At 35.4% G+C, this 15665-nt stretch overlaps 1 protein-coding gene across 5 annotated transcripts in view; it reads right to left on the bottom strand.

Annotated features, from left to right (window-relative positions):
* LOC129235177 (uncharacterized) overlaps positions 1–15665 on the bottom strand; it is a 193223-nt gene that overhangs the window by 1302 nt on the left and 176256 nt on the right. For all 5 annotated transcript variants that reach the window (XM_054868866.1, XM_054868867.1, XM_054868868.1 and 2 more), the window contains one exon: positions 12227–12258. In XM_054868866.1, the coding sequence (XP_054724841.1) occupies positions 12227–12258 (32 nt within the window). The remainder of the gene's footprint in view (positions 1–12226; positions 12259–15665) is intronic.

The raw sequence follows: 15665 nt of genomic DNA, 5'->3' as shown, positions 1-15665 counted from the left end.
TTTCGCTGCATTCGAGGGACGGGAAAGAAACAGAATCAAGAATGATCTCCAAACAGTAAATTGAAACTTGACAACCTTGGGAGAATTTGAACGTCACGTACTATCGGTTTAGGAGTAAGTGACTGAGATTTCTACATTAGACAGAGTTTATGGGACTCTCCTGTAGCAAAATTTGTTATAAATGAATTTTTAACCTCTCATTATTGATCGGATTTTAATCCGTCCGCGTAAGAACAAATGGATCTCAATGAGTGGAGATTTTTTCTCGCCTACAAGCTTGCGTCAAAAGTTTCGACAACAGTAGTTTGGAATCCCTTCTTGCTAGCAAAATGAAGCTCTTATTGCTGAAAAGATTAGGAGTAGAACTCTAACGCAGACCTTGAATGACTCAAGTGAATAACTTCCAGACGTTTTGAGCAACTTTGTTAAGATACAATTGACATTTTCTGTAGAATGTTAGCGCGGTAAAGTTCGTCAATTGTCTGGAGATGGTTCGTCATTTGTTGCTTAATTCTGGTGGTTACTAAGAGACGGAATAAAATTTTCTCATTTAGCACCTGGTTTCATTTTCCTTTTTAAATTAATTGGCCTTTGCTAACGGAAAAGAAAGGGATTAATTTCCAGCCTCTTACTCCTTGGCTACGCTTTTATCTTCTATTTATTTTACCTTCCTCATTTATTATAGCCCTCCCCCAGATATTCTTTTACAAAAAAAAAAACTTGACCGTTAAGGTTCTCTATTGTGAAATTTTCTATTTTCACCCTCATATTTTAATTTGTTAGAAGTACAAACGGCTGCAGCTCAGTAAAGAAAGTTTTCAACATTTTGTTTTAATTCATGAATAAGAAAAGAGAATCACAGCTGGAAATTTGGTGCCATTTTTAAAATTGCGGCAAAAATTACAATTACCGGAAAACTCTCCATAAATCTTCAAATTTGGCAATTACACTTCAATGTTGGCAAGTCATCCTCCAGCTACGAAATGGAGATTAGATCGAAAAATCCTGGAACAAACTCAGCCTTTGAAACCTTTTGGCGATTTGAACCATTTCAAATTTGCAAGGCCCGATCAAGCCATAGGTGGGGCCCTAGGCTTGGAGGGAGGCGCATTAGCTCTTTGCACGCGGGAGGCCTACACCCTAGGGTCGGCGCTGATGATAACTTTAGTCCAAGAACATAAATAAATGTTATCTAAGACTGTTTTCAGTTTTCATCTCATGATGTGGTATCATACCAGCATTTTATTTTACCTCCAGCTGTTCGTTTGAGTATATTTCTACCTATTCATTCATTATCAAAGGAAAACTCTTTTTTCCTTGCTTGTAGACGGAATCTTCCTCTCTGCAGGTACAGCAGCATGGGATCGAAATTCAATAATTCGACGGCAAACTTCTTCGAAGAAATAATGTGATTAGAAAATAAAATTATTTTCTACTTTAACTGGTTTTTCAGAGTAAAGGATACATACATTAATTGAAAGAAATCTTATGCAATGGAGACCTTGGAGTTTCGCTATCCTGAAAATGAATGGTTGCGGATGGCTCTATGCTGGAGAGATCACGTGGTGTTGAGCAGGTATTCATAGTTAACTCTTTAGTTTTTACTTGAGGATTGAATGACTTACTGCCTTTGATGGTGAAGTGGAAGTTAGGATATCCCAGTTATCTAAGAAAAACAGTAGTTTCTCCTTATAGAGGTCTCAATGGACACAGATGCGGATTCAGACTATGGATTTGGGAGGAGAATTTAACAAGTATGTTTATGGGGGGGGGGGGGGGATATAAAGCTACTCACTAAAAAATAATCAAACATATTGAGTTTTGGAACGTATCGTTTGCTTCTTAATGCTTTTTATTAAAAAAATTTATGCATTACGAATTCTACAAGTATTCTATTTTTAAGTGCTTTAAGGAAATATTTGCAGCACTGGCTCAAACAGAAAAAGTTTTAGAGGGGGCACTCTTAAAATGATCGCTATCTGATTTGGGTCCAGGGACCTTCCCCCGGAAATTTGTTTGAAATTTTAGTCTTAAAGCAGTTTTAGACGGTCTCTGGCGATGTTACAAGAAAGAAAGGTTCGGGGGCCGTCTGTGGAAATTGAAGTTTTAAAAACGTGATTATAGGCGATATTTGATGGCGGTAGGGTAAGAGACAGGGGCGGATCTAGAGGGGGGCCATGGCCCCTCCCAAAGCCTTGTGATTGTAGGAATTTTTTTTTAACAAAAAAAAGAAAAAATATTTTGAGAAGATAACAAAATTTAGCACATGTGTTTTACTGAAAAAGAAGTGTAGGCCTTAATTGAGAGATAAATTATATCCCTCTATCCTCAAAACAAAACTTTTCTCCAATTTCCAAAATTTTTCTCCATCTTTTACATCATTTCTCGATTCAAACTACAGACACTCGGACGATCTCTAAATGCTGCTGTTCTCAGAGTATACCTATTGTTCACAAGAACAAAGAGAGCCTAAATTTTCGTTTTTATGGCTTTAATTTCGAAACTAGGGAGAGAACTCCCTTTTCCTATGCCCTTTCACAAATGCAGCATAAAATTGCATTTTAAGTCTTTTATTTGGAAAAAATGTCAATGGAAACTAGCTTATCCAGCCCTTATCACTTAACTTGCTTAAAAGCAACTTAAATGAATTTTTTTGGGACTTCAATTACAAACGATTTTTAATAGGACCCCCTCCCTCCCTAGTTTATATCGTGATGATAGCTTAAAAAGAAGGTTTTTGGAGGAGCTGACGAATCTTCCACCCCTTTCTAAAATATGTATAAATATAGTTAAAAATGGAATTTTTAGAGCCTCAAAGGCAAAATATTTCCAGGAAGGAAGGATTCTAAGAACCTTCACACTTCCTTTAATGTAAGCAAACATTAACCTAAAGGCAGGGGCGGACTGGCCACGTGTGAAATGTGGAAAATTCCACATGGGCCGTCCTTAACTCGGGCCGTTTTCTGTGCATTCAATGTGTACGTACCGTGTTCCTCAATTTTATTTTTTTAAAAAAGTTCTTAGCTAGGCCGGCCGTTCTTGTGTCGAGGGCTGCAGCCAGAACTGCTCTTTTTTGGGTAGGGGGGGGGGGGGGCAGGGAGAGGAGGACGGCCGCTCCTTTTTCCCTTACTCTGTTCTTGCCTAACTATTACTGTATCTTGTTACGTAGGGAAAACGAAACAATGTCTTTGTTGGGTGGTCTTCGTCCGAAGCAAAGCCTTCAGGGTCCACGTGTCTCTCGTATCTGTTCGGGATTGATGTTTCCTGGAATTCTCGTAAGGAGTTTATTGGGGGTGGGGATCTTTTTTTGTGGCCATCTGAGACGATCTGAGACTGTCTAGGAAAAGATTACATTGAACCTTTTTTCCAATGAAATAAAAGAAAGGCGCCATCCTAAGAACAGAATGTATAGGAGCAAAATGTCTGCTAAAAAACTTTTTTTTTCCTTTTCATCCTTCGTTTTTTTTGTTATGTTTCCCAGCACTTTGCAACATATAGATCCATGACTTTCTCAACCAATTAGACAATTTTGAAATCTCCTCAATTTCGTCTCCGAGGAAAAAAACGAGTCATTTGTTATACACCGTATGGACTGCTCAATGGGATTGAATGTTTTTTAAATCCAACGGTGACAAGAATTTTTTTTAGGTAAGTTTAATATTTTCAATCATCATGTGTTTTTTATTTTATTTATTTTTTGTCATCAGCACTTTAAATAATAAGAACTTGAAGTATCGGTTATAATTATAACAAATTGACGGTGTTACACAAAAATGGGTCAACCCACCAAGCAGTACTTTTGAGTAAATTGAGTTCTAAGCTGAACTTCATAGATGGCATATTAATTCAGAATTCGGCTGAAATCGTCTTTGTATCCCCGTAGTGTATCAGTTTATCTGCCAACCTATGTGAATTACTCATTATTTTTTGGAAAATTTTTGTTGGGTAACTCATTTTTGTATAACACCGTCCAATTCATCTATTTTCGTTTAGCAAAGATAAAATTCACAAAAGTACAAACTGTATAAATATTTAAAACAGTGATTTCCAACATTTTCTTATCCGTCGCCCCCCTTACCTTTTTCCTTGAAAAAAACAAATTTTAGAGCAACGTAAATTCGATATTAGGTATTTTTTGCGTACAGTGAAACCTGTGTAAGTTGACCACTCGCGGTACAGTACTTTGGTGGTAATTTAGACCGGTGGTCGACTTATAAAGGGCAGTAATGATTTTTTGAAATATTTTTTGTCATTTCTCGCACCGTGTGTTCATTTTTCGAGGAATTCACCCTCGTTATTCTTTCTGTTCAACTAACTTTCATTGTTTAACATTACTAAAGTGAAACCATAATTAAAAATACTATTCAAATAGTTGTGTTATTTTTTCCTTGTTTTAAACTATATTAGACACCGTAGTTTTAGAAATTCCATATCTGCCAGCTAATTTTCTCTGGCTTTCTCCTTTTTCAATTCATTTTAATATTTCATACTTTTTATTAATTTCAAGTTCAACTAACTTTCTTTTTGAAGCCTTTTTATGTAACACTTATAGCACAAAGAGCAACAATGTGTTTTGACTCTCTCAGTTCATAAAGGCAAAATTAAAATGTCCTATATCTTAATCCCTTGCACTTGAAATAAGCCAGAAGGGCTCTTTAGCAAGCTCATATCTGCGTACCCGCAGTGCTGGGGGATCACTTCCTCAAGGGGGCTAACGGCCCTAGAAATTGAAGAAAAAAAGAAGAAAAAAACTAGCATTAAGACTTATTAACTCTACAAATAGACACTGCTGGCCACTAGGGAGACGCCCTACTCATTTTGTTGCAGAGGGCCCAAAATGTACAGATCCGGGCCTTAGCACAATTCCAGTATTGCCACAACCTATTGCAACTGAAAGGAAACACTTTGTACTTTTCTACTGACATCTATTTTTATTGAATAGAGTACAAAAAGCTATCTCAAATAGAACAACAATTGAAAAACAAGTTTGGAGAAAAAGAGCAGCATTAGCTTTATGCTGCTGTTTAGTTAGTAAAATGCTAGTCCGTCATCTAAGCATTAAAAACATTCTTAGAAAGCTATCAAATAAAAATAATAATAATAAATTAATAAATAATAAAATAAAATAATTTACTGAAGAAAGTTTTAAAAAATAAACCAAGTGGTAAACTTACAAAGGGTTTTTACAATACTCCAAACCAAATTTGGCGTACATTAGTGGTTAAGATAGACAGGTGGTCAAGTTACAGAGGTTTTCCTTCATTATATAAGATAGGACTAATTCCGTTCCTGACAAAAGAGGTCAACATAGACAGATGGTCAACTTACAAGGGTGGTCAACTTTACACAGGTTTTACTGTACTTAATTTTAATTTAAAGCCTAAATACTGTACCAAATTTATCCACTTATTGTTACACACATTTTTTATGTTTTTTTTAAGAGTAATTAATTTTTGAAGGGAGATAATAAGCTAAGATTATTAATGTACTTTTCAAAGACAGCAGAACATTTTTTTTTTCCCTTTTTTTTATTTATTTATTTATTTATTTATTTTTTTTGTATAAAACTTAGGATTTGGAAGAATGAAAAACTTTGGCAGTTTAAACTTGAAGAAAAAAAAAAAGAAGAGAGAATGGTTTGTTCCGGTATCCAGAACCTGCCCTGAGTACAATTTGTATGCTTGTCCAAGATACGAGGATGTGCATGGCCCTCCTGAACTTAATTCATTTCTTTTTTAAACTCATCTAAATCTACGTTAAAACCAAGGGCCCGAGGAGGAGACTGCAATCCCCCCCCCCCTCCCCAAGTGTATATCCCATGATTTTCACTTTAGTTCTTAGAACCTGACAAATGAATTTCATTCACTAGATAACATTTTGAGAGATAACTTTGAAAATCAGTTTTCTCACTGAGACAAATGGCGACTTTTTCGGACGAAACTCTTTTTTTTTTTTTTTTGTAGAATAATTCGGTCTTATCCGATATTTCCGATCAGTTCTCACTGTCTCATGATCTGTGATATATTCATTCTGAACGGATATATTAAGTTTGGTTTACATGAAATTTTTCATTAGTTTGAATACGTACAATACAATTTTAAGAAAAGACTTTAAAAAAAAAAAAAAAAAAAAAAGATTTTTTTCTAAAGGGTAAATAGTACCGCTCATGGCCATATGAGGCAGTGAGAAACAAAGGGATGCAAGAGGCAAAATTAAAAATTTGGAGTTAACCAGTACAAATGGTAGGTGGACCCCTGCTCTGCCTTGGGGCAAGAGATAGTATTAGCAGCCCTGGTAGGTGCCGCTGTACAGCATGATTTAGAAAAAAAATCAATGAAAGCCTACCTAAGATGTAATCTTTATACGAGTTTTACTCAAAACTTGAAAATGTCTACTTACACCCCTTTGCTTCTCACTGTCTCAAATGTATTACGTTTTGTTTTAAATAAGATTTTTATTCACTTTTACATAAACGAAATACTCTTAAATGCGGATTTTCAAAGAATCCACACAGTTTTCACAGTGGTTTTTTACTGCGTAGAGCAATTTAAGCTTGCAAATATTTTTGAGAAAGTTAGAACCTTGAAATATCATCTGTAAATTATGGGTGTTTGCTGTATGCTTGGTTTAAATCAATCTGTCCACTAGTTTGCTTGAAATGAAAAGTTAAATAAGGATTTCTGAAAGAAGAAATAAATAAATAAATAAATAAAAAAATCTTCGTATTTCAGCGGGGGAGAGAAGTAAGGGGGTGCTGGAGGAACCTTTTTTTTTTTTTTTTTTTTTGAAAAAACACACTAGAAACTTTTTAGTTTTGGAAAACTACAGCCAAACTTTTTTGGATGGGGCCGGCATGAATTTTTTTTTCCACATTAAAAGTTTAGGGCCAGTCCGCCCCTGCCTAAAGGTGCATTTTTAGGCTGGACAGCTGAAGAGCACCCCTCCTCTTCTAACTTCTTAACGTATAATAATGACAGAATATTTTGGTTTCTAAGCTTTATTTTCAAAAAGTATTTTGGGGCCAACGCCCGAAACCTGACCTTTCTCCGTACATCATCAAAAATAGACAAAATGCGTTTTTAGTTTCATAATTTTCAAAAATTACTCGGAAATTTAAATTTTGAAACATTTTCGAGGGAGATTCCTAAATCCACCCCCTCACCTAATGTCTCCATACCCCGAAAATCGAGTTTTTAAAACTTCATTTTAATAAAATTTCTGGGGAATTCGGAGTTTGTTCAAAATTTTCGGATGGCCCCTCCCAAAACAATCGGCTGGATCCGCCACTGGTTAGAGATGGGACATTTTTTTGGTGTTGCCTCCTATCGATTTTTTGTAAAATATAAATAGATCTAAATCAGTAATCCCTCCGCTAAATTTTTCGAAATTGAAGTTCCAAAATCGCAGTTATAGACAAACTTTGATAATATTTCGTACAGTACGGTTTTGCGGCTTTCCCCAAAAAATATTTCGAAAATGAAGTCCTGGAAAACGAAGTTTTAAAGCGATATTCGGTGATGTAGGATTTAAACGCTCTTCCAATTTAATTTTTCAAAATTGTAATTTTTTAATGTTCAGATTTTCTACAATAGCATTCGGGGCCTTGTCCAGACATTTTTCGTTACTGACATCTTAAAAACGAGACTGTAGACCATATTTGGTAAGGGGGTTATTTCAACACTATATCTTCAATCCCTACTTCAAATTCATCACCACTGTTGGAAGCAAATTTCGGACGTTGATGACAAGGCACCATTTTGAGGTACTTCACATTGTACAGGGGTGATTGTGTTTCGGTATTTTACAGAATTTTCGGTATTTTCGGACGTATTTCCGGTATTTTTATGTCCGAAAATACCGGAATTTTTTGTTGTGCTTTTATCTCCCTACCTCCGCAATTTCTTTCAATTTTATAATACTCATCAAATATACCTGTAAGAGCCTTAAAATGGACACCTATCCCTTAAGATGTACAAATGTCAAGACAATTTGTATAAAACCAGCTCGAAAGTAACTTTGTAACCCATTAAAAATTTAATCAAATGTACACACAATATTTTGACTCAGAACTATTTAATACTATGGCAAAGGTGCACTTAAGTAATAGGGGCCAAAGACTACCCCCCCCCCCGTTCTCGCTTTGAAACTTTCAGGTATTTTTTGATGAACTCACTATCACCCCTGATTGTAAGAAGACTCACGTGTGACCCAAGGAGACTAAAAATTGCCGTCCGCGAGTACATATGGTTATGTGTCCTTGGGCACAAAGGTACGCCATTTTGGTTTTGCAAGCCAGTCACATCGACAAGACCACAGTTTTACAACACTAAAAATCAGAAATAAAACCTTCAAAATATAGGGAATCATGATACCTACAACAAAAATGAATAATACAATCCACGACGGACGAAAAAAAAAAGAAATTGCTCATGGTTTTTTTTTTTACTTTGATCCTACTAAAATCGAAAAAAAAAATGTGATAGAATCTTAAATGTTCGTTTGATGGCGTTGAAACTTCCTGGGGTATTGCAAAGGGCTGTGACACGCACGTTGAACTTCAATTAGGAGTTCTCTCGACGAACGTCCGTAGGTACAACCGTTCCCCTATGCTGCAAAAGAAGAAATTTGATGAATGAAAAAGACCCGGGGTAAGCCGGATTTTTTTTTTTTTTTTTTTTTTTTTTTTGGGGGGGGGGTGAGAAAGGCATTTTGAAAACTTCTAAAACATGAGAATTTGGACTCCTCCCTCTCCCCACCCTGGCACAAAAAGGTTTCTGTGTTAACTGTTTATGTTAACATTTAGACTGAACGAAAGAGTTGTTATAATTCATGACCAATAAAGAGCGAATATTGATCGTTATGATTGACATTTGACCAGTCTATGTTCATTAAAAAAAAAACTTCAACATACGGAACACAAAATTAAAATTGTAGTTTTGGAAATAATTTCACTTCAAAACAATAAAAGTAAAAATCCTACTACTTAAAACATTAGCAATCAACGTCACGTCTAAAGCAAAATTTATCATAAAAAACAATTACATATCGTTGTAAACGAACTGCAGTAAGATGAATTATGAAGGCTCGTTCATATTTTCAAAGTTTTTCGGCGGGGAGGGGGGCAAAGGGTATGAATTCAGTTCATTTGAAAGGAAAAAAGCATCAAAATACAAGCAAAAATGCATAATTGCATTATGTTGTAAAAATCCAGAGAGGTAAATTGCCCCCCCCCCCCCCCCCCATTGATTGCCCAAATGACGGGCCTGTATGTAGGTGAATTGAAATTCAGACATTTGGGGTGTCATGAAGATAATCATACATCCTTCAACATAAATATTAGTAAACGATGAGCAAACTAAGTGGAATTGGTAGCCACGTAATGCAATTTTGAAGCAAAGTAAGCTGGTAAGCTAAGTCAATGCTATTATTTTAAACAAGAAATAAATTTTGATTTCCTGCAGAAGAAAACCCAAGGAATAAATATTTGGTTACGGAAAAGCAGTAATGAAAACTGTTACCAACATTTGAAATAATTAGCCTTAGTAAAATCGAACCATAAACGTAAGATGGTTTGATAAGAAAGACGATAAATCACCATTTGCTAATAACATGTTAATAGAACATTTATTCTAAACGCAACGATGGACTAAATTTACAACACCAGTTTTCAAGAATTGTAAGTTAAAATCAACATTAGAGGCAATAAAATGACGAAATAACCCCCTTTTGTCAAAAGTTTCGACAGAAAGTTTAACATTTTCTTTAGGAGAAATAACATTAGAAAGGGAATTTTTTCTCTAAACAGCTAAATTGCCGCTGTATCAATACTTTATTTTAATTAGTATTTGATGAATATAAGAAAATCCATATTAGGTACGCAGTTGACTACTGGGTAGATCAACAAAACAGTATAGAACGAGTGGTCAATCTGCCATGGCCGACTATTGGAAATGCATAAGAATTCAGTACCCAGTGGTCGGCCACCTCTCTAAAAATAATTGAGTTAAAGAAGGAGTTGAATTTCTAATTGAAACGTAATATTATACTATCCATTAAACATAAGTAAAAGCAAATTTACATCAGAACGAAAAAAAAATAAGGGTACTTAACATTTAAAGATGATGTGTCTTCTTAAGAAAAAAATAGGCAGAATTGCAAACTTGGATGATGGGCACACCATTTAAAATAAAATAACTCATTACTACTTTATAAAACGTACTTCTCTTGTTGGATGATAATTGGGGACAGGTAAAGGAATGTGGGAATGCATCATATTCGATTTTGAGTTATACATATTCTATTCATAAGCAGTTTTATCTCCTCGTGGCCAACTACTGGAGACTGGCCGACTACTACAGCACTTACCCTACGAAGGAAAATGAAGCATTGTATACGTGACGTGAAACCATGGCTTTAATGCATTTTCGCAGTCAAAGCACCCAACAAAGATTTGTGTTTTTTGAAAGCGTACGAAAATGCCCAAATCTCTAAAGCTGTTCTACAAAAATTCATCCAGCATTTATTGTATGGTCAATAATTTTTCATTCCTTAATGTGAAAAAGACGGTCTCAAAGTAAACGATGTAGCTAAAAGAGCAGTAAAAATGGTGCAGGACTTTCATGGTTTGCAAACAGCTGATGAGGAACAAAAACAATTAGTGTTACGTTGCGTTCAAGAGCACCGGAAGATCTATCCTGACTGCAAAAAGCAAACATTGAAACAAAAATAGGTACTGATATACCCCCCCCCCCCCCCAAAAAAAAAAAAATTACCCGCCAAATCTGGCACTCCCTACGGATAGGGTTGCTGTTTCTTATTTTGGTGTTGCCAATTTAGGTTTTTACAGCTTTTAGGTTTTTGCTGTTGCCAAATTAGTATATTCTTGTATTTTGTACCATTTTTTGAGTTTTTTTTTAAAAAGTTTTGTGCAACAATTTTTGGATTTCATATATGTTTTAGCGCCATTTCATTCATTCGCCATTTCTTTGTGAAGTGATCGAGCAGATTTCTGACTTGCTGTATTTTGCTGCAAATCTGGTTGTATTTTCCAATTAGATTTTTTTTCTATTAATTATTTTTATCTTTTAGCTTTCGATATGCCTACTGTATATAGTGTTGTTGAAAAGTATTTTGCTTGGCGAGGAAAAAAAGTCGCCAAATTTCCGATTTGGGGGGGGGGGGGGTCAGAGGGTATATCAAAGTAGTTCCCAAAAATATGTGCAGTAAGGTTTCTTGTAGTGTAATATTGTTGTAAACATCTGCTTTAAATAAATTGATGTCGCGTGTAGTAAGAAGTAATACAGTTAGCAATTTTTTCCACCGTAGTCGCCGCGTACAGGATTTCAGGTCCAACTTTGACCGGGTTCCCGTTATTTTAGCGAAAGAAAACTTTTTTTCCAATGTTTCTGAGGTGAAATGGAAAAAATATGGAGGGTATGCGTATTCGATTTCACAAATTTTTTTTTCGCCATTATATCTTGGGGACACCCTACTGGACATGACTATTTGCGAGACCATCTAGTATTTAGAATCAGAGTGGTGGTTTCCCCAGACTGCTTTTAATGTGATTCTAATCAACCAATGACATTGTGCTATCTCAGTATGAGGACAATGTTAAAACGTGCTGGAAAGTTCGTAAACTAATGGCTTGGACTCTAGTATTCGGTATTTGTAAAAAAAAAAAAAAAAAAAAAAAATTGGAGATCGGAAACGCTGATTGGTTGCCTAGATTAGTGATTCTCAACCTGTGCTTCACGAGCATTTTTCATGAGGTCGGTGAACAGCTAGCGAACCTTAATCTACATCATTTTTATAGTTGTTATTAAATTAATTAAAGGAAACTTTTGGATTTATCTTATTTCACCCTACTATATTTTTTATGAAAATGTTATTTCTATCATAATTGGTCCGCTCGGGATTCGGAAGAGTACCAAGTGGTCTTCAGTAATGAAAAGGTTGAAAACCACTGGCATAGATCAATATCTATGCAACCAATCAGAAAAAAAAAGGAATCAGTAAAAAAAATTCTAATTTTCGAAATATTTGATGAGCTAAAAAACTAGTCCATAGTTTTGAAAGCTTAGATGTTGTACAAAACTACAACATCTAAGCTTTCAAAACTATTGGAATTTAAAAAATACTAGCGAACCCCTGGTTCAAGAATATCATACACATAAAGTAAAACCAGAAATTAATTAATGGTTGTAATAAGACATGGTCTACTTACAAATGAGTCTCTGTCGCTTTTATCCACTCGATCTGCAAATGAAAGAACATAGTCATGTAATAAATGCAATCTTAAGAACTAATCTTTAGCATTTTATGCTTCAATATGTCTTAACAAAATTACAGAACGTATAATGCTTATCTTAGAGTGAGTTGTCTTCTACATCTCACATTATAACCAGGGTTGCGGAGTCGGACTGATTTTGGGGTAAGGAGTCTGAGTCGAAGGTTCTAAAATTCCCGGAGTCGGAGTAGGTCATTTGCCCTCCCACTCTACAGCTCTGATACTAACGTCACCATTTTTGCGAATGGGTGAAAAAAAATGTATTGCATTTTGAATGACTTATTTCGTAATTTTTAGTTGCAACGGCTGTAATTTTAGCTTGAAAATGATGAATGAGGTAAGAAAAGCTGAACTGTTTCTTGAAGCACATAGCGAGAGGCAGATCTCGTCCTTTGGTTGGGGCCCGCTCGGGGAAAAAACAGAATCTGACCCAGGGGGATGCCGGAGCCAGGCTCCGAGGTACGCCGTAAAACATTGGTATTCATCCCACAGTGGGGGGGGGGGGGGGGGAACGAACTCTTATTACTTCTTTTTAGGCTAATGTAATGCCATCTGCCATCGCGACAATAACTTATAGTCGTAGGTTTTCTGCTCATATAGCCATTCTACAAAATTTAATCAACTCGCTCTCGTTTTGCCAATTGCTTACTCATTGCCAGTTTAGATTCCATAACTTAAAATCTACTCTCAACCAGAGGACCAGCCCCGTCATTTAGGAGGGTCAGCAATCATTCTGTTTTAAATTACGTTCTAAATTTTTCAAGCAAAAATTTACTAATATATTACTTTTTTTTTAATTCTGTGTTTTGCAGGAATAAAAAAATGCTTTTAAGTGAACTTTTATTTTATTTATTTATTTATTTTACACCAACATCCGAATTGGGGAAAAAGTAGATAATAGAACTCTGGGTACGAGGGTTTCCACTGCAGTTTCTCTTATTCTCTATATTGAAAAGGAGAGTGAAAAATGAGTGCACTCATTTATCGGCATCAATATTCATGGAATGTTTCATAGAGACAAGGGTTCGGCGGAAATTCGGAAAAGCAGAAAGTTTTTCTTTCTCTTTCGCGGAACCGGATGCGGAAAGGATGCCAGATAAGCAAGAAAGTGGAATATCCGCTCTCAATGGAAAGGATACGAAACTGCATTCGAAATTTTCAGATCTTTCGATTGCACTGATTTTGATGAACAAAAAGAAACAAAAACATAATGTTAATTCCGTGTTGCGTTTTAAATATATTGTAGCTCAAGCTAATCAAACTTTTAGAAAGCTCTTTAGATTGTTAATCATTATTTATTTTTTTTATTATCAGGAGTCTTTGGCGGCTAGGTGGTTCTCCTTTTTTCGCTATTCGTTTTTTAATGCCATTCACCTTTTTACGGCAATAATTCCGCCTTAGGCGGCTGCTTACCAAATAAATTTGGCAGCGGTATAAAAATCCTTTTAATGCACAAAAACACGATCGAAATAAACACTTGCACATATTGGGGTCGTTTCCGAAATTTTAAAAACTTTTTTTTTCTGAAAGAGCTAAAACATAGGATTTGACCGACAAAGTTTTTAATTTTTTTAAAATAATTTGAATCGGTGCGCAGATAAATTTTCTTTTTCACGTTTCAGCACATGACATCACAAATTTTAAATGAAATGCCATTAGCGCGATATTTAATTCGCATCACACATGTACTGGCAACGATATGGTTGATAGAAAGCGTAGAGCGTAATATTTAATTCACTTCTTGATTATCGTAACCCGGAAACGCGGTAGGTAGCAAGCGTAAGAATTCAGAGCGCCAAAATTCATCACTTGTGACGTCATTAAGACCACGACTTGTTTGAAAAGTTGGACATTTCAAAAAACTAATTAAAAAAATAAACATTTTGAAAATAAAAGGTTTTCCTCGCTCCATATTATTATTAGTTTATTATTATTATTATTATTATTATTTTGCACATTCTATCAACTTCAGTGACTAAAAGTAGTACTTTTGACTGATGGAAACAACCCTATTAATTCGGTGTCTGCGCGGTAAAAAGCGCACCTGCGGGTTTACCCTCGTTTCACCGACACCTAAAATGTCCTCCCTCAAATATATCAAGAGGTAAGACTGAAACTGAAAAACAGCGGGGAAAGAAATTTCGTTTCGGCGAAACTGGGGGGACACCCACCTGTGACTATGTTACTACAAGAAAATGAACTTTTTATTGAAATGACATTTAGTTTAGTTATTTTTAAAAATGTTACTTTTTGATCACAATAAGAAATTTGGAATATTTTTCCTTTTTATAGCAAGTAAGCCATTTTTGAATGCTGCATTCAAATTATACTTCTGGAGATAAAACCAGGGGTTCCGTGAAAAAAACAAAAGGGTTCCCTTTATCAAAGAAATTAAAAAACGCCGCACTAAATAACATAACAATATTTCGGGACTAAAAAAAAACAAAAAAAAAGTTGTGATTAAACGTCTAAAGAAATTCAGGTGTTAAGTTTTGCGAGGGTAAAACATAAATAAATGATCACATTATCCCAGACGAATTGAATTCATTTCCACATTGTAGACTGACAACCGGCGAGAGACGAAGTATTTCAAAGTCCCTGAGATTATTAATGTCCGGAGAAACACGTTCTATTATTAGCCATGTGTTTCATCTTTTATTACTTTCTGTCGTCGAGAGGTACAACATTCAAGTCTGGCAATTTGGGCCACTGAAATTCATCGAATGTTACATACATCCTTTTAGTGAGTCGCTTGCCAGCACGAAATGGGATTCGGTAAAAACGGTTGACACAACTGACACTGTTGAAAGAAGTAGAGGCATTTGAGAGGGTGAAAAACACTGCTCTGAAGGGAACTAGAGAAAAGCTTGATCTTGGCTTGTGAAATCTTTATTATTTTTAGAATAAAAAGCAAAGTTAATTTTCACCGTTCAGTCAGAATTATGAAATAGTTAAACATTTTTCTAGTTATTATTTGCTATACAGAGTACACTATGGCAAAGAGTATCTTATAAACAAAATTCCAAGATTGTAGGTGAAAACTTAAAAAGAGTTATATGTTTCAAAATGTCTGTCCGGTATATGCACAATATAGCGGACAAGCAATTTGAAACAAATATTTCAGCAAAAAGGAACTATGAAACATCACGCAAATTTCATTGTAAAATCTGTACCTCAGAGCCAGAAGGACGTAAGTCAGTCACATCATGGTAATTTTACAGGGGAGAGGAATTTTTTTTCTGGAGCATGCAAAGGATGAGACGCGCGCCCTTTTTAACCCTGGCAAAAAATAAAAAGTTTTTATTTTATTTATTTATTTATTTTAAAGAATTACCTTCACCTGGCTTGATGCGGATTTGGCTTCTGCACTCAATGC

This window comes from Uloborus diversus, chromosome 2 (genome assembly GCF_026930045.1).
Source record: "Uloborus diversus isolate 005 chromosome 2, Udiv.v.3.1, whole genome shotgun sequence".
Lineage (NCBI taxonomy): Eukaryota > Metazoa > Arthropoda > Arachnida > Araneae > Uloboridae > Uloborus > Uloborus diversus.
This window is presented reverse-complemented; position numbering and strand designations above follow the sequence as displayed.